Genomic DNA, 22,479 nt, shown 5'->3' with positions numbered 1-22,479 from the left:
TTGGAGGCAGGAATCAGATACAGTCAAGTTTCTGGGATTTTTTTTTAACAGTTATTTATTGTGTGGGGGTTGTGGCGTTGGAAGGGGCAGAGTCACAGGACAACTTGGAGTCAGTTCTCTTTTTCTACTATTTGGGTTCTGAGGACTGAACTGGCATCATAAGTCCAGGTGGTGAGCACCTGGACTTTATCTCCTGAACCAGTTGTGCGCTGCCATGTTGGTGCTGGGAATTGAGCGCACTCTGCAAGAGCAGTAAGTGCTCTTAACTGCTGGGCCATCTGTGCAGCTCACCACCCCCCCATACTAACATTTGTCGTGTACTTGGGAGTATGTCTCCTAACTTCCTATCACAACAGTGATGGGGATTGTAACTCCCATTCCAGAGGATCTGGTACCCTCACAGACACACATGCAGGTAAGCAATCAATGCATATTAAAAGAAATACAAAAAATTTGAAAACTTGATTTTGTGGGGCACAGTGACCCCAGCACATTTAGGTGGAGCCAGCCTGGCCTACATGTTATCTTTAAAAATAGTTCTGTTTGGGGCCAGTGAAATGTCTCAGTAGGTAAGGTGCTCGCCCTTTCACCACGAAGCTGAGTTCGATCTCTGGGACACGTGGTGGAAGGAGAGCCGACCACTGTCTGAGTTCCTCGCTTAGTACCCGCTTACAGACGCGCAGGCACCAATAGAGGAATACATGCTGTTGCTTTTCTTTTTTTAAAGCATAATTCGATCCACGCATGGTGTTTTAATCCCACCATTCCGGAGGTTTGGCAGGAAGGTTCGAATTTTGGGATCATTCAGGGCGTGCCCTCGTGTCATAAGAACAACAGTCTGCCTACTGCAGTGTAGCATGCCTGTAATCGTGGCATTTAGTAGGTAAGAGGGAGGAGGATGTAGAGTTTAATGAAGCTAGGTAGCGAGTCTGACTGAGGATGGCCTGAATCATATGAGACCCTGTCCTTGAAAAACTAGAAGGGGGTAGGGAAATGGCTCAGCAGTTGACAGTATGTATTTTAATTTGGGGTTCGAGGTCAGCCAGGGCTACATCAGGAGACCTACACACACACAAGAAAAGAAGGTGGGGTTGCTGGAAAAGTGGCTCAGTGGTTAGGAGCACTGACTACACTTCAGGAGGATCCAGGCTCCATTCCCAGAACCCACAGGGCGACTCCATCATCTACTAACTCCAGTTCCAGGGGATCTGCTGTCTTCTGGCCTCCTCAGGCACTAGATACACACACGATACACAGACATACATGCAGGTAAAACACCCATACACAGAAAGTAATTTAAATAATTTGATGCAGTATTGTCTGTAACAGTCTATATCAAATATGTCTACATTCTATATAGTTGATTATGATATCCTTTGCAGCAATTTTTGTAGTAAAAAATCACAACGTATAGAGTTTATATATTCATTTCTTGTTTTTGTCTGTTTGCACTATTGTGTGTGTACACAAGTGTGTTCATAATGCAGGTCAGCTGACAACTTGAAAGAGTTGGCTCTTAAGGGCCAGAGCAATGACTCATCAATTAAGAGGACATGTTGCTCTTACAGAGTACATGGGTTCGATTCCCAGCACCTACTCAGTGGCTCATAACTGTCTGTAGCGCCAGTTCCATGGGCTCTAGTGCTCTCTTCTGACCTCCATGGGTACCAGACAGCAACTGGTACGCAGACACACACATAGATAAAACACTTACAGACATTGAGCTAAAACAGATGAACCTAGAATGAGTTGGCTCTCTCTGCTGCCATGCGGACATAGGAGACTAAACCTGGGCTTCGTGGCCAGTGTCCCATCTGACGACTTATCTCTTGTTACTTTTTTGTGGACCTGTGTATGTGCACGGATTTATGTGTATTTGTGTATATGAGGGTGTAGAATTCATAGGTCCACATTGGGTGTCTTCTTCATTCTTTTATTTATTTTATTTTATTTTTACAGGGTTCTCATTATGTAGCCCTGGCTGTCCTGGAACCCACTATGTAGACCAGGCTGGCCTTTAACTCAGAAATATGCCTACCTCTGCCTCCTTAGTGCTGGGATTAAGGCATGAGCTACCTGGCCCAGCCAATCTTAATATTTGATATAAGGTCTCCATGGATTTAGAACTTATCAATTCTGCTAAGCTGACTGGCTGGTGGGCTGCCTGTGTCCACCTCCCCCGTGCTGGGATCACAGACGGGCGCTGCCATATCTGGCTTTTTTACATGAGTGCTGGGCCTCTGAACTCAGCTTCTTACCAACAGAGCCAAGTTACCGGCTCGTTGTTCTTTGTTTTGTTCTTTGAGACAGGTCTCTTGTGTCCCTGGCTGCCCTTAAGCTTATTACGTAATCAAGAATGACTCCAGCTCAGGGGCTGATGCAGGAAGAGCATGTGTCCCAGGCTGGCCTGCACTACAGAGCAAGCTCAAGGCCAGCCTGGGCGGCTGTGCTCTATCAGGCTGCTATCTTAAAAACAATGTAATGTGGGGAACACATTTGACTTAAAGTCTTAGATTTAAGCCTTTTCTGCTTTTAGTTGTGGCAAGGGCAAGTACTTTGTCTAGTTCCGTTTCCTCAGTTCCACAGGGGACAGATAAACGGGAAAGAGCGATACTGTATCAAGTTGGAGCAGCTGGAGCAGCACGGGATGTGTGTGTGGATGGTATCGCAGCCCCCATGTTACATGAAGCTGGCTGCTCTTAACATGGTCAAGGTTAACTCTGCCCCACTTCTCACTGGGGAAAGGATTCTTTCCCTTTCCTCTTTGTTTCCCTCTTTCTCTTCCTTCATTTTCCTTTTCTGTTAGTTTTTTGGAAAACTATGAGAGGGTCTCATTCTGATAATCCAGCTTGTGCTAGGACTTGTAGCTCAGGCTGGCCACTGTGCGCTGTAGCTCTTTTCTTAGCTGGAAACATCTCTTAAGAATTTCTTGCATTTCATAGTTGTTTTAGCTCATCTCAAGCAAGCGTCTTTAGGCTCCTCTAACCGCCTGCTCCTACATTCAAGTACTGTGGCAGTTGATCATGTCTGTTTGCTGTTCACATCAGTGCCAAGCTTAATAACTACAAAATGGTAATGTTCAAGAAATCATTTACTAAGGAACAGCATAGTATTTGCTCATTGTTTGGTTTATTGACATAACCTGTCTGCTGGGCTTGCTGGGACAGGGACATAGCAAAATTAAATCATGCTCCATTTACACCTGCGCTGGTGCAAGGAACATTTGGTAGAGAATCTAATTACTCTTGTTTACTTTGCCACAAAAGTACTTCCAGGAGGCAAGAGTCTTTTGGCTTTAAAAGAGTTTATTCCAAAGGCCCGTGATCTCTAGTTTAAGGTGATTCTCTTGGCAGCCGGGAAGATTTTCAGAGGATTCCAGAACTTGCCATCAACCCACTGGGGGACCGGATTATCAATGCCTTCTTCTCAGAGGGGTGAGTGGGGGCAGCCGTTGGCCAGCCCTTAGTTTTGATCCCTCCCTTTGTTGTCTAGCCTATATCAATGGCTAGTGTAATAACAATGCACAATACAATGATGGTAGTTGCCGTCTCAGATCATGGTTGCCCAGAATTAAATTGGGCATCCCAATTTTCATATGTAGATTATCTCTTGTGTTCTAACCACCTTGACTTTTCCTTCTAATTTTTGTGTCTGTGTGTGTACCTCCATGTTGCCATCGGAGAATATGAGACCTGCCGGAACGGGAGGGGTGGGTGGTTGTGGATGTTGGTGTTGGAAATCAGACCCAGTTCCTTCAGGGTGACCCATGTGACATGCTTACGTAAGAAAATCCTATCTGTATCAGGTGGCCTGCTTCCCAGAGTTACCTAAAAAGCCCTCCGAGATACAGTGTCGAATGCCTTTAATCCCAGCATGTGGGGACAGAAGCAGATAGATCTCTATAAATTCAAGGCTAGCCTGGTCTACATAGCCCAGGCCAGCCAAAACTGCACGACCCTCTGTCAGTTGTGCTTTTAGAGCCTGCAGAGCACTGCACTCTGTCCAGAAGATAACTTTCACTGATGTGCTTTATACACAAGCCCTTTACAGTTGAAAGTAAATTCACTAGAGTCATTTTGTCAAACTTCTTTTTCAGAGCTCCTTGGTACCATCAATTACTTGGAAAAACAGCTTGTGGAAGTCTTTCTTCTTTAAAAAAAAAAAATCAAAACATTTATTTTGTGCACATGTAAATTTAAGGACAATTTGCAGGAATCATTTCTCCTCTGCAGCATTTGGATTCTGAGGACCGAACTCAGATCATCAGGCTTGGCAATAGCCTTTTCCCACTGAGCCATCTCGCTAGCCCTGGAAGTCTGTTTTGAAAGGCAAAACCATATTTCCTGGCTGGTTACTTCCTGCCATCTTCTCCAGTCTGCTGCTGAGACTGAGACTGAGGCTGCCTGCCGGCCTGGGCCTGCGGCCACGTGTGCCTCTGCTTCTTATCACACTCAGATACTTGGCTCCCAGGCTTCTGTTTCTCCTCTGTCTTAAAGAGGAAGACTTTTCAGTTTGTTTTCTTCAGATTGAAATTTGATAGTAGAACACAGGTGTTTTCTACTATCTCTGTTACATAGGCACTATTAATAACATTATTATTATTTTTTATTTTGCCCTGGTACATGACTCAAGTCTTACTTGGTATTGCTTACATTTTGGTGCAGATACTGTCATACTCCATGATAGAAGCTACATGAAAGAAGCAAAGGTCACCCTTTTGAGATAGCTTTTCTTTGATCGCTCCCATCAGTAGGTCCCTGAACTGTATTATCTACCTGACACTTAAGACACTGCCCATCATAGAAGGGTTTTATGTTTTCTTTTTTAAACTCTGTCTCATTTTGCGACATGGTTCTTTGTAGTACAAAATGAACTCAGATTCAGAATTCTCCTGATGCCTCCCTAGTGTTGGTATAACTCAGCTAAGACTGGGCTTTTGTTTTATTTGTGATACAGGGTAGACCAGGCTACCCTGTAGACCAGGCTAGCCTTGAATTTATAGAGATCGACTTGCCTCTGTCCCTAAGTGCTAAGATTAAAGGCGTGCACCACTTGCAGGATTTTTGTAAGTAACTGGGAAGCAGGCCACCTGCTGCTGACAAGTAAACAAGTCACATGGGTCACCCTGGAACTAATTCATTTGTTCAATTTTTGCATTGCTTCCTTTTAGTTGCTGTTTTGTTTTTTTTATTATAGTCTCAGTGTGCATGTGTGTGTGTGCAGGTGCTTGCGTGTGTGTGCTGCGGGCATGCCACTGTACATGGTCAGTTCTTTTCTTTCCACCATGTGGGTTCTCGGGATCCAGCTCAGTTACCAGGCTTCGCAGCAAATGTGTTGGTATCGGCTACCCTGCGTCTCCCACCTTCCTCTCTCCACTTACTGAGTGGAGGGAGCTGTTAGTGCACACTGCTATGACCTGTTTATGTAGTGCTGAAGTTCAACCCAAGGCACGCTAGAAGAGCATTCTATTGCCTGAGCTACATCCTCAGTCTGAAATTGCTTTTTTTTTTTTTGAGACATGTGCTCACTGGCCTTGAACTTGAACAGATCTGCCTAACTCTATCTCCCTAGTGCTGCCATCATGTCCACCCCCAAACTTTTTTTTTTTTTAAGACAGAGGCTTATGTAGCCCTCTTCTGACCTCCACAGTCTAAAGGCTTGCAAGTGGTGCACAAAAGCACCTATACCTGTAAGATTTGAAATAAATAAATAAAAAGAAAACCATAGGGCTGGATCTATATAACTCAGTGGTAAAGTGCTTGCCTAATACTGGTGAAGCCCTTTGTTTATCCCCCAGCGTAAAAGGAAGACAGAGAGGAAAGCGAAGTTACTGGGCCTGGTGGCTTATCCCTGTTCCCTCGGACTTGAAAAGCCAACCTGACTGCTGTGAATTCAGAGCCGGGCTGGCCACAGAGTCAGGCTCTGTCTCAGAGCCGCAAATAAACAAGAAAGATTTTCTAGGATGTGCTTCAAATTTAAAATACCTCTTGGCATATCTTATTGTAGTTTGGAAGACTAACATGTTGGTTGTTCCAGAATTCAGTGCAAAGAGAGTTTAAGCACTGGCTTTCATGTGTGGTGCTGGCCCTATTTTAAATTCATTTTTTGCTAGCAGTGGTGTAGTGGTGCACGCCTGTAATCCCTGCATTCAGGGAGGCAGAGGCAGGTGGCTCTCTGTGAGTTAGAGGCCAGCCTGGTCTACAAAGGGGAGTCCAGGACAGCCAAGGCTACACAGGGAAACCCTATCTTAAAGAAAAAAAATCCAGTTTTTAGAAAGAGATAAGTAAATTCAGTTGATAACTGACTATAGTTATGTGTTTTCTTTCTTTCAGCCTAATCATTTAATAAATGAGAATAATATACCACTTCACACAGTTGAGGTGAGACTTTTTAGATGTAGATACTGCATTAAGCCCTAAAGTATTATGCATGTATATGGAAAGAAAGCTTGTTAAATGGACTACACAGGCTCAAAGTGTTGACCATTTCTTGTCCGTAAGAAACAATCACCGTGAATCAGTATGGGTTTAGTGGCAGTGCTTAGCTGATGGAAGAGCTAGAGCTTGATCCCTAAACACTGCAGAAGACAAAACATACAAACAGAAGACTTCACTCTCATTGACATGGTGTTCCTTTGTATTTTCTAATCAGGGAGGACCAGGTAAACTTCCGAGGATTCATGAGAACTTTGGCTCATTTCCGACCCATTGAGGATAACGAAAAGAGCAAAGATGTGAATGGACCTGAGCCACTCAACAGCCGAAGCAACAAACTGCACTGTAAGGAGCATCAGTCCTGGGGCTTAACTATTTCCTCCCCTCCCCCCATTATCTGTGTGCTCGTTTGCTCTGTCTTCCTTTCTTTCTGTTTTCTTTTGTTGTGTTTTCCAGAGAGGGTTTGTCTGTAGCCTTGGCTATAAGGCTATCTTGGCACTCACTCTGTACTCAGAGATGGACCTGCCTCTGCCTGTTTCGTGCTGAGATTAAAGGCAGGCACTACTGCCGTCCCACTCATTTACTCTTTCAACGCTTACAAATGCAGACTGTTAATGCAGCTGGATGGAGCTGAGTTGGAATTTCTTGGTTTACCATTTTTTGCCCATGAGACTTTGGACAGGTTAACTTGAGATCTTTGGGGTGCAGTTTTCTGTGTGTTTAATGAGCTATTAAGGGTTTTTTTTTGGGGGGTGGGGGTTGGGGAGGGGATTATTTGTTTTTTTCCAGACAGGGTTTCTCTGTGTAACAAGCTCTGGCTCTCCTGGACTGGCTTTGTAGACCAGGATGGCCTCAAACTCACAAAGGTCCATTTGCCTCTATCTCCCAAGTGCTCTGATTATGGGCATCTGCCACTGTGCTCTGCCTGATATTAAGGGATTTTATAGGTCATTTTCATAGCTTATTCAGGGATTTTGATTGCTGTTAGAGAGAGGATCACATGTTCCCTAGACTAGCCTCAAACTTACTACGTAGCTAAGGCTGGCCTTGAATTTCTGATGTGTTGAGATTACAGGCATGCGTTTTTGAGAGGCTTGGGATAGAACCCAAGGCATAATACATGCTAGACAAGCACCCTTCTACTGAGCTGCATCTATAGTCCCCATTGAGAGAGTTTTCCTGTTGTAAGTGTTACCTGCTGTTATACCTGTGTGTACCGGGTTCTCCGTCAGTGTTACCTGCTGTTATAGTTGATTCTAGATGGCATAGAAGGTGCTGAAGGGACAATTGAAAGCAAAACCCCAGGCCCTGCCATTGAGAGGTTGTTGGCCCCTGCCTGTTTTATAACTTGGTAGATTGTGGATTTGACTAAAGTACCAGTACCAGAGTGGCAATTTTCTGTGCCTCTTGCCTCTTTTCTTTAGATTTCCCTTTGCCCTTGTTGCTTCACTGACGATTGCCCAATCCCTTACAACATTTTCCAGGAAGTTGAAGTTGAATTTCTGCTTTTCTTCCAAGATAAGTTGATACTGAAATTGTATGAAACTAGTTGAGCCCAACCCTGCCTTGAAGAGAGTGTTAGGGGGGTGCCCAGAAGTTTGTGAAGCCACAGGTTAAACGGAGTCATGATGATTTAAAGATAGAGCAGGTTTTAAAATACTATAGAGCAACAACAAAAAGAGCCTTAAGAAAAAATGGAGTGCATCGTGCTGCATCTGCATATATTTGACAGATGTTTCCCGCAGTTTCAGTTTGTGGCCTTTGGGCTTTGTCCATATATTTTGTTGGCATTCATAGTGCAGTTTGAGAATCACTAACGTGAATCTTGTTATTTAGGCCAGAGAAGATTTCGAACAAAAGTACTAAAATAATGTTGAGCTTTTACCTCAACATTTTGGTGCTTAGAGAAGAGCAGAAACTCTCAGTAGGAGCAGAGCTGAATACAGACAACAGAGTTGTGTGAATTCTCTCATGGTTATTATAAACTGTACCAGTGAGCCACATTTTCTTTCAGGACCGAATTCTGTTTGCTTCATGCAAAGCTTTTGGTCCATTGGTTGTTGGTGTTTTTATTTATTGTCATTTTCATTTCATTTCATCTTTCCTTTTTTTCTTTTCCTCTTTATTTCTTTCTCTCTTTTTCTCTTTCTTTTTTCTTTCTCTCTTTCTCTCTTTCTTTTCTTTCTTAAGACAGGGTTTCTCTGTATAATAGCTCTGGCTGTCCTGGAACTTTATATATCAGGCTAGCCTTCAGTTCACAGAGATCAGAGATTCTCTTGTCTCTGGGATCAAAGGCATGCACCCCCACACCTAGCTTAGGTTATTTTAATTTATTTTATTTTTACTTTTTTGCTTTTTCTAGACATGTCTTGTTATTATGATATAGTATCATGATCTTGATACTATACTGTAAACCTTTTCTTGCCAGTCTCAAGACTAGGTGTTAAGGAATAATTGAAAAAGTCAGTTGTCTTAGAAAAGGGCCAGGGATGTATAGGGTATGGTGGATCTTGCCTTTCGTCGCAGTAGGCAGATCTCTGAGTTAGAGGCCACCCTGGTGGTCTATGTTAATGAGCTCCTGGTCTGCCAGAGCTATGTCAGAGACCCTGTCTCAAAAAAAAAAAAAAAAAAAAGGTAAAAAAACAGTCAAAGAGGTAGAGTAGGTAGAGCACCTGCCACCAAGCCTGATGACCTGAGTTCAAATCCCAGAGCCCACTTGGTAGGCTCTGGGATTTGGTAGAAGGAGAGAACCAACTCTTCCAGGTTGTTCTCTGATGTGTGCCTGCCTTAGTACCTGAGTGAACACACACACACACACACACACACACACACACACACACGCAACTAAACATTTAAATAAGTGAATGAAGGAAAATACCTGTGTTGACTGCGCATGATGGCATAGGCTTTTGGTACCAGCACTCAGGAAGCGGTGGCAAGCTGGTCTCTGTGGGGCCAGCTCAGTTTACCTAGTGTGTTCCAAGACAGCCAGGGCTACAGTGAGACTGTCTACAAACAAACAAACAAACAAACAAATCTTTACTGTAATAATGACTGATAGGCTTCAGCACTTTCAAACTTGTGGTATATCTCTTGGATCCAGTTCTCTCAACAGCTCTTCTCTTCTGTATAGTGTATTTTATTGCCATGGCTTAATACATTGTTTTAGGGCAGGGAGAAAAAACACAGATAAAGACAGACAAACTGATGGAGGTTGTTGGGGTTAGGAGAGGACCTAGTACCAAAGGAATTAGGTCCATGGGGTTCTCTTTCAGGAACTGTAGGCGGGGCTGTTTAAAGGAGGTGGGGTCAAGGTGGATTTGGAGAAGCATAAAACTGTACTCTATGACATTGCAGTAGTAATACCAGTTATGCATTTGTCAAAACTCAGGGACTCTGCAGGACAGTAAAATTTAATGTACACTGTCCGTGCTAAGGCCTGATAGTAATGTGAGCAATGTGGATGTCGGTAAGGTTTGGGCCACATGGGAACTCTCACCTCAGTCTTTGAAAAAAATAAACTACTGTTGCTTTGAGTTTGCTGCTGCTGCCGCTGCCACTGCTGCCACTGCTACTCCCGCCCCCCTCTTCCTGCTAGTCATCCTCCTCTTTCACGGGTGTGGCCATGTGAGTTTGTAGGTCCACATCCACGTGAGGAGGCCAGAGCAGGATGTTGGTGCTCTGCTCCATCTTTCTCTGCCGCTTTCCTTGAGACAAGATCTCTCACTGAACTTGAAGCTTGCTGTGTGGCCACTCTTACCCACTGAGTCTGCACCCCACCTCCTCCTCTTCTTTTTTCTTTTTCTTTGTTTTTGTTTTTCAAGACAAGGTTTCTCCATGTAGCCCTGGCTGCCCTGGAACCCAAACCCTCTTCTGTAAAAAAAAAAAAAAAAAAAGTTTAAAAATTTCTCTGTGTGTACACATACTTGTGTTTGTGTGTGTATGTGCTGGAAGGTATTGGTGAGCCTCCTATTGTGTGTTCAGTTCTCTGGAAGAGTGAATTCAAGGTTACATAAGACCTAACTCAAAAAAGGGGGGTTGGGGTAAGGAAAATCTTCATTCCATTTGTCTAGTCAAGAAATTAAGAGCTAGGCATGATGAAGCGTGACTTTAACCCCAGCATTTGGGAGGCAGAGGCAAGAGAACTCTGTTAGTTCAAAGTTCAAAGGTAGCATGGCAGCAGTGAGACCCTGTCTCAAAGCACTAGAGAGCTGGCTCAGGAGTTAAGGGGGCCTGCTGTTCTTCCAGAGGACCCAGGTTCAGGTCCCTTTTACTTATTTTTGCTCATAAGACAGGGTCTTCTGGAGCCTCGGGTGGCCCGGAGCACCCTGTGTTACTGAAGTTGGTCCTACATTCCTGATCCTCCTGTCTCCTGAGTCCTGGAATTGTAGGTGTACATCCTAGTGCCTATCTTGGCAATCACCTTTTGAAAGCCAAAAATTGAAGCCGTCCATCGTAGACCCTCCTGCTGCAGGTCTGAAGTAGGAAGATTATTGTAAGTCTGAGGCCAGCCTGGACCACATAGGCCAGTGTGGCTCTAGAGCAAGATCCTAACTCAAAACACATAATAAGTAACCAGAAATTTAAAATAACCAGTAATTTAAAAACCAACCTGTATTGAGTTATGTAGCAGTCACTCGTTTAGTGTTCTGAAACCCTGTTCACACAGTAGGCCTTAAACAACAGAGCAAAAAACTGAGTAGTTTTGCTCTCCTGATTTTTCTTTCTTACACTGACATATAAGCCAAGTTTTTATATAGCCTGATTCCTAAAAGGTTTATGTATTGTTAAAGAAGAAACACTTCTTTAGGGCACTTGCTGGGGCCTGGAATTTATGTATTCCGCTCAAGTGACAAGTAAGATACTGTACATATGCAGCCCCAGCTCTGGTGGTCAAGTGGGGTGTTCCGTCTAGATGTCAGAGTTAGTGATGTCATTTGAAACTCCGGTTCTTGTTGGGCATCGGGATACCTGTAACCCCACCAACTTAGGAAGTAGAGGTGCAAAGATCAAGAGTTGAAGGCCAGCTGTAGCTTACAGCCACCCTCAGCTACAAGAGAATCCTGTCTCAAAATACAAAAACAAAAACAAAAAAGAAATTCGAGTTCTTTGCTCGAAGGAAGAGTGGGAGATTTGACGTAAGATCTTTACAAGCTCAGTCCCCGTGGCTATGTTAGGCCTCAGTCCTGGCGCTTGTGTGGCTCTTTTTGGTCTCGCCGATTTGTGGGTGGTGGAACTGATGGGTGCTGTACAGTGACTTAACTTGCCACACTACTTAAGGGATCACGGGTTACAGGAAGTTTTCTTTAGTCCCTCATTTTACTGTAAGAAAAGGAATTCTTGGCTTTTCTTTTATCAATTTTTCTGATTAAGACATCACATTTCATCAAGTCTAAGATGTTTACAGCAAGTCTCAATTTCTTTTTTGGTTTTTGGAAATGGATTCTCTGTGTAACAGCACTGGAACTCATTTTATAGACCAGGCTGTCCTTGAACTCACAGAGATCTACCTACTTGTGCCTCCGCAGTGCTGAGATTAAAGGTATGTGCCACCACCGCTCAGCCTTAGTAGAACTTTTAAGAAAGTAAGGCACATGTGGTGGCACATGCCTTTAACCTTAGCGAGGCAGAGGCTGGCAGATATGTGTGAGATTCGGGCTAGCCTGGTCAACAGAGCGAGTTCCAGGACAACCAGAGCTATGCAGAAAAACAAAACAAAACTAAGGGGAAAAAAAAGCCCTATTAGGAATGACAGTTTTCTTAAGAAATCTGTTATTTGGGTATCCGTTTTCTGTCTCTTATCCTTTGTGTGTTTAGCTCCTTGAAAAGGACAAGGATTTCCCACTGACTTCTTGTGTTTTCGTACCAGTTGCTTTTAGACTATATGATCTGGATAAAGATGACAAGATCTCCCGTGACGAGCTGTTACAGGTACGTGGGAAAGTTTAGGAACAGCGTGTGTTTCGGGTCCTAACTGTTTATTTTTATGGGCAGCAGTCGTTCTTTCTTTTCAGTAAACATTGTTAATCCCTGCCTTGGAAAGAATCCTCTTGGAGATAAAAGGCAGAGAAGACCTGAAAATACTTGATTCGGGTCACTGAGTCTTCACGGCTGGGCAGTCGCCAGCACTTACACTGACTGTCTCTGAGGTGCTGAGTGACAAAGGGGAAGTACAGAGCGGCTAGGTCAGATAGCGCAGTTGTCGATGGGTCAGCGTGTTGGCAGCCATTTAGCCCCAAGGGCTCTGAGGTAACTTCTGCTCTTCAGTCAGAGTTGAGGGGCTGCTATGGCCACCACCCGCCCAGTTAACCAACACTCCCCGTCGTCGGCAGCTCCACTGAGCGCCTCCCTGCTTCCCGGCTATGACTGATGTACTGCATGATTTGCATTGCTCGCCATCTCTTTCTCTTTTTATAAGTTTAGCACAGTAAGAAACTGTCCCTGTCACTGAATCTGGAAGACTCCAGGTAGCTAGCACATTGAGGAGTTTCCATGGGGCAAGTTCTTTGTTTTGATTATATTATATATCCACACACACACATATATTATATATGCAGTGTATGAACAGTTATATATACAATGTTATATATTATATATGCAGTTATATATCATATATACAGTAATATATAATGTTACATATTATATATATATTATGTACATAGTGTTCTGTCTGCATGTATGCCTGCATACCAGAAGAGGGCACCAGATCTCATAGATAGTTGTGAGCCACCATGTGGTTGCTGGGAACTGAATTCAAGACCTTTGGAAGAACAGCCAGTGCTCTTAACCTTTGAGCCATCTCTCCAGCCCTCAAGATATATTTAAAAGGAAAAGTGCTTTCTGCTTTTAGTAAACCGAAACTCATTTTATATCTTCAAAAAACTCATAAGTTGAAGCCTACCCAGATGAGATTAGGGACCAACTCAGCGTTCCTACATTTCAATGAGAAAACACGAAACAGCGGGCCAGTGGTAGTATCCTTTGGCCTTTACTTTGAAAAAAAATACACATAATATTTACTACTTAGTCTTTTGGGAATTTCATACATGTGTGTGATATTTTTGACCATATCTGCACTCCCCCTTCACTTTATTATCCCCTCCAATATATCCCTCTCCCAAGGTGTGTTCTTTTTGAAAAACATATCCCACTGAATCTAGTTAGTGCTACCTATGTGCTAATGGGTGTTGGACCATCCGTTGGAGCAGGGGCAACCTGCTAGTGGTGGCCAAAGTCCCTACAAAAAGTGACTGCAGCCCCTGCAGCCCCAGATGCCAGGAGCGCCTCGGCCGTGGGTGGGGAGTCTCCTGAGCCCCTCCCCACCCGTCATGGATATTGATCTTGCCCTTTGCTTTTGAAGTGGGAATAGCTTTTTTCAGTGAAAAACATACTGTCTGACTGAAAGTCACACCCTTTGCCTTTGAGGGCTGAAAAGGTGGGATTAGCCATTCCAAATTTACATATTTTCAGCCTGTGGTCCAGCTCTGGCTGCCAGAAAGATGATTTTGAAATGGAGAGTTGGTTTATTTTCTTTATTATGATTTCTAAGGAATTATGTGACATGGGGTGGGAAAGTTACTGTGGACCAGAAATGACTTTGTCACAGATGGGCGTCTAGACTGTTGAAGTATCCAGGTAACTAGTTTTAGCCTAGCAAGAAGAGAACAGTTTTCCAAAGTAGAAGAGAACAAAGTTTGTCTTTCTAGGCACTGTAATTTCTAAAGCATTTGGTAAATATGTATAGTCTATTGTGTCAGTTATACTTACGTATGGATGGTTGCTCGATTTACTGACTCATTTCATGAGGCTAGCATAACTCAGACTTTATAAGACAGTATGAGGAAAATACCACCCAAAGCTTTTTTTCCCCCACAGATTAAAAAAAAAAAAATTCCAAACCTAGGGCAGAGAGACAGCTCAGCAGTTAAGAACACCGGCTCTTCTCTCCCCTGGAACTAGGATTACGGTCAGGTGTGAGCCACCGTGTGGTGCTGGTAATCAAACCCCAGTCCTCTGACAGAGCAGCCAGTGCTCTTAACCCCTGAATCACAACTTCTAGTTTTTAAGAATTGGTTGAGAGCTATGTAAGATAGTGTGTGTCAGCTACTTGGAAAGCGAAGGAAGATTGTTGGAGTACAGGCATGCAAGGCCAGCTTGAACCGCATAGCAGGTCAGTCTGGAAAACGGTCCTCTCCCCATGCTTCAAAAAAATATATGGTAAGAAGCAAAAACCCACTGGTCATGCAATTTAATGTCTTCAGCAGGATGTAAAGGAGTAGGGAAAGGAAAATTTGTGAGCCATTAGGCTAGAGAACATTGAAGTTACATATTTTGTTTAAGGTACCATGGTTATGTAGCACTTTTTTTAAAGCTCTACTTTATTTGGGGTGTTTGAGTCTCAGCCTCCCAATCCTACATAGGAGAGAGGTTAGTGGAGAGAGAGGGCCCCTTTCCCTCTCCCAGATGTTTAGGGTTGGTGGGTTCTTTTGGGGCTATACCAGTTCTCTGTCAACAGCAAACACAGCCAGCTGTCTTTTCAGCGGCTTCTTGTTCTGGAATTCATCATGTGTGATGTCTCTCACAGCCCCCGTGCCTGCTGTGCCGGCAGACGGTCACGTCTATGGTCTGAGCAGGAGTAAGAACTGTTGACGAGGAGAGTGCCTTAGCCAGAGGTCTGCTTGCTCCCTTCTTCAGAATGGCCTCCAGAAGACACTAAGGATTCCAATTCTGTAGCTAGTGAATCTGAGGGTATCAAAGGAAGGGGGTTGAGGGGGCTTTTTCTGCTGGTCTTGCAGGTACTGCGGATGATGGTCGGGGTGAATATCTCGGATGAGCAGCTGGGCAGCATTGCAGACAGGACCATCCAGGAGGCTGATCAAGACGGGGATAGTGCCATATCTTTCACAGAATTTGTTAAGGTCTGTCTATTACCTTTTTGACTTTTTTTTCAATTCTTTTTTATTGGCACTTATTAATTATATATATGGGTGTCATTATAACATTTTTATACATGTATATATTTTGATCTTAGTCACACTGTCCCTCTCGCACTTGCTGATTCCCTTATTTTTCTCAACTAGACTTACTCTTTTATGTTCATGTCTTTTGGGTGCGGGGTGAAGAGTTTAAATCGGGGCTACTTACAGGAGCATGTGGGGAATGTATGATCTCTCCCCAGCAACCAGCAGCTCCGTGTGGATCTTCAGGGAGGGGTCCGCCCTATGAGACTCTTCCCCCTACCTTTCCTTTTGATTTTAAGTTAAATTCTGTTGCATAGGAGGAGAAGGACACCCATGGTTTAGAAAGGTGCTTAGAGTAGTCATAACCTTACTGATGAATTGTTTTTATTTTTCATCTTCAGGTTTTGGAGAAGGTGGATGTAGAACAGAAAATGAGCATCCGATTTCTTCACTAAAGGACAGAGACCAAATTATTCTTGCTTTCTCGTATTTAAGAACTGGAACTTCCTGCTGTCCTCCAGCCCCACCCCCAGCCTGTCATCCCCTCCCAGAATACTACTGCTCTTGCATGACAACCTGAAGTCTCTCCTGTTGACACAAACTTGCCTTTTGTGTATAAACAGGGCATTACAGAATGGTACCCTCTGTTTATTTCTGTTCAGTATCCACCCATCAGGTCTCTGTTTGTAAGTACCATCTTCCCCTGTTTTGCTGCTGAGTGCCATGCATCCATCTTGTCTGAGGAAATGAGACAGGGACTCATGTCAAGAACCGGCCAGCAAAGCTCGCACTGGATGGGGACCATGTCCTTGCTGCCTTCCCTTCATCAAGCCTCCATCATATTCCTGTGTCTTCCTACCTTGCTATCACTCGACCTTCTGTGCATTCAGTCTTTCAGCCTCCCTCCTTTCATTGAGATTCCCTGCATTCTGCTTGACTCCAGGCTCTGCTGTCGAGCCTGTTTCTGATGTGGCAGGATGGCGAGTGGCTGCTGGTTTACATCTACCATCTCCTGATTGTGTCTCTGGGACATTGCTATCCAGGAGCTTTTCAGCAGCCAGGGGTACTCTTGGAAGCATGCGACTCTCTCCTTCCCCTTTATTGCTCTGTCATCACAGGGGTTATGAGCAGAGTTGTTCTTGAAAGGTGGTCATGGTAGGCTTGTAGAGCCATGTCTCCTAGGTGACTTCCCCAGGTCTCTCTACCTCTGGCTTTTTATTTTCAGCATATTTATGTGGCTTCTTCTCTGAGTACATTGTTGACATTCAGAAAACAGTCTTATGCCTGCCATTTTGCTTCTCTCTGGGACACTGTCACCCCCAAGTGTCTGTCCTGACAATGTGGTAGGGGCTCGGCCTGTTGAGAGCTGCCCACATTTGCTCTGCAACATGGGTTATGCCTCAGTGTTCATACACTGGAAGATTCTTCACATTTCCAAACAGAAAGACTAGTGCTATGGAAGTGCCTGACTTATCTCAGTCCTGAAGAATTAGATTGTCCTCAGTGTCTTAAAGTTTTGCACAAAATTCTGAAAGAATTGTATACTTGGCAAATTTTAATGCTGGCAGGTGTCTAGTCAGTTCACAGTCCTGGTCCAGGCGTGGAGTGTGTTGTCTCATGAGCTTCCTAGTCACAGGACCTTCATAGCTCCTTGTATAAACCACACAGATCCTTTAGAAGCATGGAGCCTGGCAGTGGTGGCACCAGCTGAGGTGACATTACAGGTCTTTGAGTGACCCAGCTCAGCTTCTCTGACAGTGTCAGCTTGGCTTACACTTCACTAAATCAGGCTGCTTCTGTTCTACGTCCCTGTGAATCTGCTCTGTTGTTGGCTTGCTTGCTTGCTTTGTTGCTTTGGAAGGCTACCCAAGATATGTAAGCAATTCCTTAGGAAAGAAATTGCTATTAAAACCCAACCAGAAACACTGCATAAAGAATGGGTAAAGATGAGGAACAGGGGAATGGCCAGGATGGATGGCTGGAGTCTACATGAATTGGGGAATTTTCTCTGAAATATCTGTCAGACTTTGTGATCAAATGATGTACTATAAGAATTGTATAAAAGGGAAGAATTGTCTGATACTGATCTGTTTGAGAAGTACTTCAGTGGCTTCTTGATTTTCATATTTAATGTTTCTAAAATTATACCCCCCCTTGGCTGTATAGCAAACTGTTTTAATCCACAGTTGTGCCTTATTGTCCCATTAAAATTGTATTCCTCAATCCATCAATAAATTAATTGAACAGAAGAATATGGTTGGCCTTTATCTGTGTGTTTTAAGACAGTTTTATGTAACTCCAGTGTTCTAAGTTTAAAATAATGTATTCTGTCCCTTGCTCAGATTTATGCTTATATAGTATCAATTGCAGGATATATCACTGCTGTGTGGGCCTGTGACACAGATGTCCCTGTATGGGCTCAGTCTGCCACGTGGCAAAAAGTTTCAGCTCTGGCCTTTTCATATTAATTCCGAGTAAGATCTAAAATATTTTCTTTCTCTCTCTCTTTCTCCTTCCCTCCCTCCCTCCCTCCTTCCTTCCTCCCTCCTTCCTTCCTTCCTTCCTCCTTCCTCCCTCCTTCCTTCCTTCCTTCTTTCCTTCCTTCCTTCCTTCTTCCTTCTTTCCTTCCTTTCTTCCTTCCTTCCTTCCTCCTTCCTTCCTTTCCCTTCCTTCTTCCTTCCTTCTTTCCTTCCTTCTTTCCTTCCTTCCTTCTTCCTTCCTTCTTTTCTTCCTTCCTCCTTCCTTCTTTCCTTCCTTCCTTCTTCCTTCTTTCCTTTCTTCCTTCCTCCTTCCTTCTTCCTTCCTTCTTTCCTTCCTTCTTTCCTTCCTTCCTTCCTTCCTTCCTCCTTCCTTCTTCCTTCCTTTCCCTTCCCCCTTCCTTCCTTCCTTCCTCCTTCCTTCCTTCCTTTCCCTTCCCCTTCCTTTCTTCCTTCCTTCCTCCTTCCTCCTCTTTCCTCCCTCCCTCCCTCTCCTCCTTCCTTCCTTCCTTCCTTCCTTCCTTCCTTCCTCCTTCCTTCCTTTCCCTTCCCCCTTCCTTCCTTCCTTCCTCCTTCCTTCCTTCCTTCCTTTCCCTTCCCCTTCCTTCCTTTCTTCCTTCCTTCCTTCCTCCTTCCTCCTCTTTCCTCCCTCCCTCCCTCTCCCCCTTCCTTCCTTCCTTCCTTCCTTCCTTCCTTCCTTCCTCCCTCCCTCCCTCCCTCCCTCCCTCCCTCCCTCTGTTTTGTTTTGTTGTTTTGTGGAAACACAGTCTTATTTGCCTGACTGGCTTGAAATATGCCATGTAGATCAGGCTGACCTCAAACTTGCAACAATCTTTCCACAGTAGCTTCCCAAGTGCTGTGGTTATAATGTGTAATCCAAATAACAAGCTAATTTAGTCTGTGGGGGCAAGTGTGATATGGGAAATTCAGGCAGGGCCTTAAGCTTGCTAGGCAAGTGCCAGACAACTGAGATGTATCTCCACCCCTCAGTTTTGTTTTGTTTTGTTTTGTTTTCTCTATTCCCTAAATCCAAGAAGCATTGCTTACAAAGGAGGAGATGCTATGAAAAAAATTAAGCAGCAAGCTTAGTGTGGTGTATACCTCAGTCCAAGAACTCTGGAAGCAGAGATATGAGGATCAGGAGGTCAAGGTTAGCTATATCCTGAGTCTGAGGCCAGCCTGGGCTACATGAGATCTTGTCTCAAAAAAAGAAAAAAAGGAGTCTGGAGAGATGACTCAGCATCTGCAAGAGTACCTGCAGATAGAGGGATTACAGGCTTGTACCACCACGTCCACCTGTATAAAAGGTTTTAAAGTCCATTGTGGTGGAGCTAATTGGTGATTCTAGCACCTAGAAGACAGAGACCAGAGGCTCAGGAGGTCAAGGCAATATCCCACTCCTCAAGTCTGGTTCCGCTATATCCTACAGGAGACCCTGTTTGAAAAAAAAACAATAGGGTTGGAAGGATGGCTCAGCAGTTAACATACTGCATTTGCAGATGATCAGGGTTCAGGTCTCAGCACCCTTATTGTTCATGGTGAATCCAACCCAAGAGGAATCCAGTGCTCTGGCCTCTCTCTTACACACGCACACACACAAACAAGTGCAATTAAAAAAAATCTTTAAAAAAAAAAAAACATGTAAGATCAGCTGCACACACCTTAATATCAGTATTCAGGAGTCAGAGGCAGGCAGATCCCTGAGTTTGAGGCCAGCCAGATCTTCAGAATGAGTTCCAGGACACAGAGAAACCCTGTCTTTGAAAAACAAAAAACATTCAAGGAATAAAAATGTATTGGTGCTTATAGGCTTAAGCTCCAGTGGAAATTACATAAATGAAAGATTTCTGGTGATACTAAAAAAAGAAATTTAATGTTATTGTATATTATTTAGACTGGATCATACCTGAATGTGATTAAGGAGGATTAAGCTCAGTCATTCTTGTCTGATTGTTTTTTAATGACCTTGAAATCAGAAATTTTTGTTGGTACAACTTAGAAGCTTCCAATCTGAGAAGCGTTCACTGTTGGTGGGGGGAGCCCTTTGTGCCTGGTTTCGTGGCTCACGCCTGTGTTCATCCCAGCCCTATAGAGAAGGCAGAGTCAGGCAGTGAGTTTAGGACAGCCAAGGCTACACAGAGAAACCCTGTCTCCAAAAATACAAAAACAAAACAAACTGTGTCAGGATGCTAAATTTTTTTATTTACTTGTTTATTTATTTATTGCTTTTTGGGATAGGGTCTCTATGTGCTGGAACTTGCTCTGAAGACCAGACTGGCCTCGAACTCAGGGATCTGCCTGCCTCTGCCTCCCTAGTGCTGAGATTAAAGGGGTGTGCCGCCACCACCACCACCACCCTCTTTGTTTGTCTGTTTGTTCATTAGACAGAGCCTCACTGTATAGCCTTGGTTGGCATGGAACTCAAGATGTAGGCTAAGCTCGTAAACTCAGAACCTGCCTCTGCCTCTGGAGTGAAGGGAGGTGCCCCCATTCTCGTGGTGCTCAGTCTCTCAAGGGCAGAGTTCTCTTCTTTGCCAACAGTGAAAGAAAACATTGTAAACTCCTGTCCAAATACGTCCTGTAGGATGTCATTCGGGAGATTGGTCACGGAGATTCTCATTATTTGAGCGAATTTTCTCAAAATCGCATCCGTTTCAGAGAATGTGTGTGCTATTTTAAGGGTATAGTGTGCTGTGTCTTTTGGTGCACAGGTTGCCGAAACAGCTTTGTAATTTGTGTTCGCAGAGATGACTGTTCTGTGAGTGCATTTGTACCCAATCACCGCTGGCATGTCTCTTAACCTTGTAATCACCAAAATGTCAGAAATGGAGAAAAAGGCGGTGGAGAGAATGAGGGTACTGATTCCAGCTTGGGTGCTGGAACCTGGGCCAGGGTCTTCCAGGGAATGGAGGAAGGACAAATACACACGCACAACAATAAAACTATGATAAGTTAGGGTTCTGCAAGGCTGCCTCTGCACCCTGGAACCCTGGTGTGTTAGATGGAGCACGGGTGGAGGGGTTAGCTGATTTCTCAAGGAGGCCTCTGCAGTCAGCGATCTCGGACTGTAACCAGACTGCAGGCTTCTCTGAGGAGGAGGCCAGATTGCCGGTTTTCACACACTCATCTCTGTAGTCCTCCCTCAGACTGGAAGCATCTGGAAGGAGGAGGTGCCGTTGCTGGTCTGCACAGACTGGTTTTCGTAGTGCGCTTTCTAAAAACTACTTTATGTGGGGTGTTGAGGCCTCAGTCTTCCAACCTCCCAACCCTTACATGGGACAGAAAGGGTTAGTAGGGACACAGGTCTAGACTCCTTTTCCTGGCTGTTTAGAGTGAAGGGGTTCTTTTAGGGCTCTATACCAATCTCTGTCAAACACAGACATAGCCAGCAGTCTCCTCCATACTGCTGCACCCCAAAGCATTTCCCTCAGCCTGTCTGCTCCAAACTGCTACAGGCCACACCTAACACCACACCTTCTCTTTCTCAGCTCTCGTATTTATAGTCTGAGTCCTAGACCACGCCCCTCTCTTTACAGCACATGGAAAGCCTCTACCAGCAGCCAGAGCCACGCCCCAAAGGAGACAGTTAACAGGTATGGATGAACTAACTATAGCCCAACTAAAATCCCACCCTTGGGATTAAAACCAATAAAATCAGGGCAGGAACTGAAGCAGAGAGCACAGAGGAAGACTGCTTGGGGTCCTCTCCCATGACTTGCTCATCTTGCTTTCTGATACAACACCGGTCCACCTGTCCAGGTACGGGACCATACACAGTGAGCCAGGCTCTCTCACATCAGTCATTAATCAAGGAAATGTCCCTACAAACATGTCCACAGGCCAATCTGATGGAGACAATTCTTCAGTTGAGGTTCCCTCTCCCAGGTGACTCTAGTTTGTGTCCAGCTGACAGAAACTAACCAGCACATCTAAAAAATTAATTTAAAATATAAATAGATAGGACTGAGGACATGGCTTGGTGGGAGAGTGCTTGCTTAGCTTAGCATGCACAAAGTTCTGGATTCCATTCCTAGCACTGTATAAAGCAGGTATAAAGTGTGTGTGTGTGTGTGTGTGTGTGTGTGTGTGTGTGGTGACATCCCGGCATGGGAGGTGGAGATGGGGGACGGGAATCGGAATTTCTAGATCATCCTTTAAAAATGTTTTTGTTTGTTTGTTTTATGTGTACGGGTACCTACACACACACACACGTGCATGCAGCGTCCATCGCAGCCAGAAGAAGGTGTCTCAGCCTCGGGAACTAGTTACAAGTGGTTGTGAGCCACCACTCACCTGCCGGAAATTGACCTTTCCTCTGTAAGAACATACGGTACACACAACCACTGAGCCATCTCTAGTCCCTCAAGGTCAGTTTTGCTACATAAGATCCGGTCTCCAAAAAAGTGAATAAACAAAAGTTTGTAGGTGTCAGATCAGTGGCACGGTGTTACTGATACTATTCATGTGGTTGAAATGGAAGAAAATTAATTGGATGATAGGTGAATACCACATACTAAAAATGTAGAACACCAGAGTTATCAATGCTGGAGAAATGAATTTCAAGATTTACTTGGAGCTGGGCGGTGGTGGCGCTTTAATCCCAGCACT

General features: G+C 44.3%; 1 protein-coding gene across 1 annotated transcript in view; it reads left to right on the top strand.

Moving 5' to 3' along the window:
• The window catches only part of Chp1 (calcineurin like EF-hand protein 1), a 28,378-nt gene extending 10,732 nt beyond the window's left edge, over positions 1–17,646 (top strand). The window contains exons 3-7 of the mRNA XM_021640572.2: positions 3,354–3,434; positions 6,652–6,779; positions 12,304–12,365; positions 15,230–15,352; positions 15,796–17,646. Of these exons, the coding sequence (XP_021496247.1) occupies positions 3,354–3,434; positions 6,652–6,779; positions 12,304–12,365; positions 15,230–15,352; positions 15,796–15,849 (448 nt within the window). The 3' untranslated portion in view covers positions 15,850–17,646. The remainder of the gene's footprint in view (positions 1–3,353; positions 3,435–6,651; positions 6,780–12,303; positions 12,366–15,229; positions 15,353–15,795) is intronic.
• The last annotated feature ends 4,833 nt before the right edge of the window (positions 17,647–22,479 follow it).

This window comes from Meriones unguiculatus, chromosome 18, assembly GCF_030254825.1.
Source record: "Meriones unguiculatus strain TT.TT164.6M chromosome 18, Bangor_MerUng_6.1, whole genome shotgun sequence".
Taxonomy (NCBI): domain Eukaryota; kingdom Metazoa; phylum Chordata; class Mammalia; order Rodentia; family Muridae; genus Meriones; species Meriones unguiculatus.
Note: the sequence above shows the minus strand (reverse complement) of the source record. Positions and strands in the feature narration are given on the sequence as shown.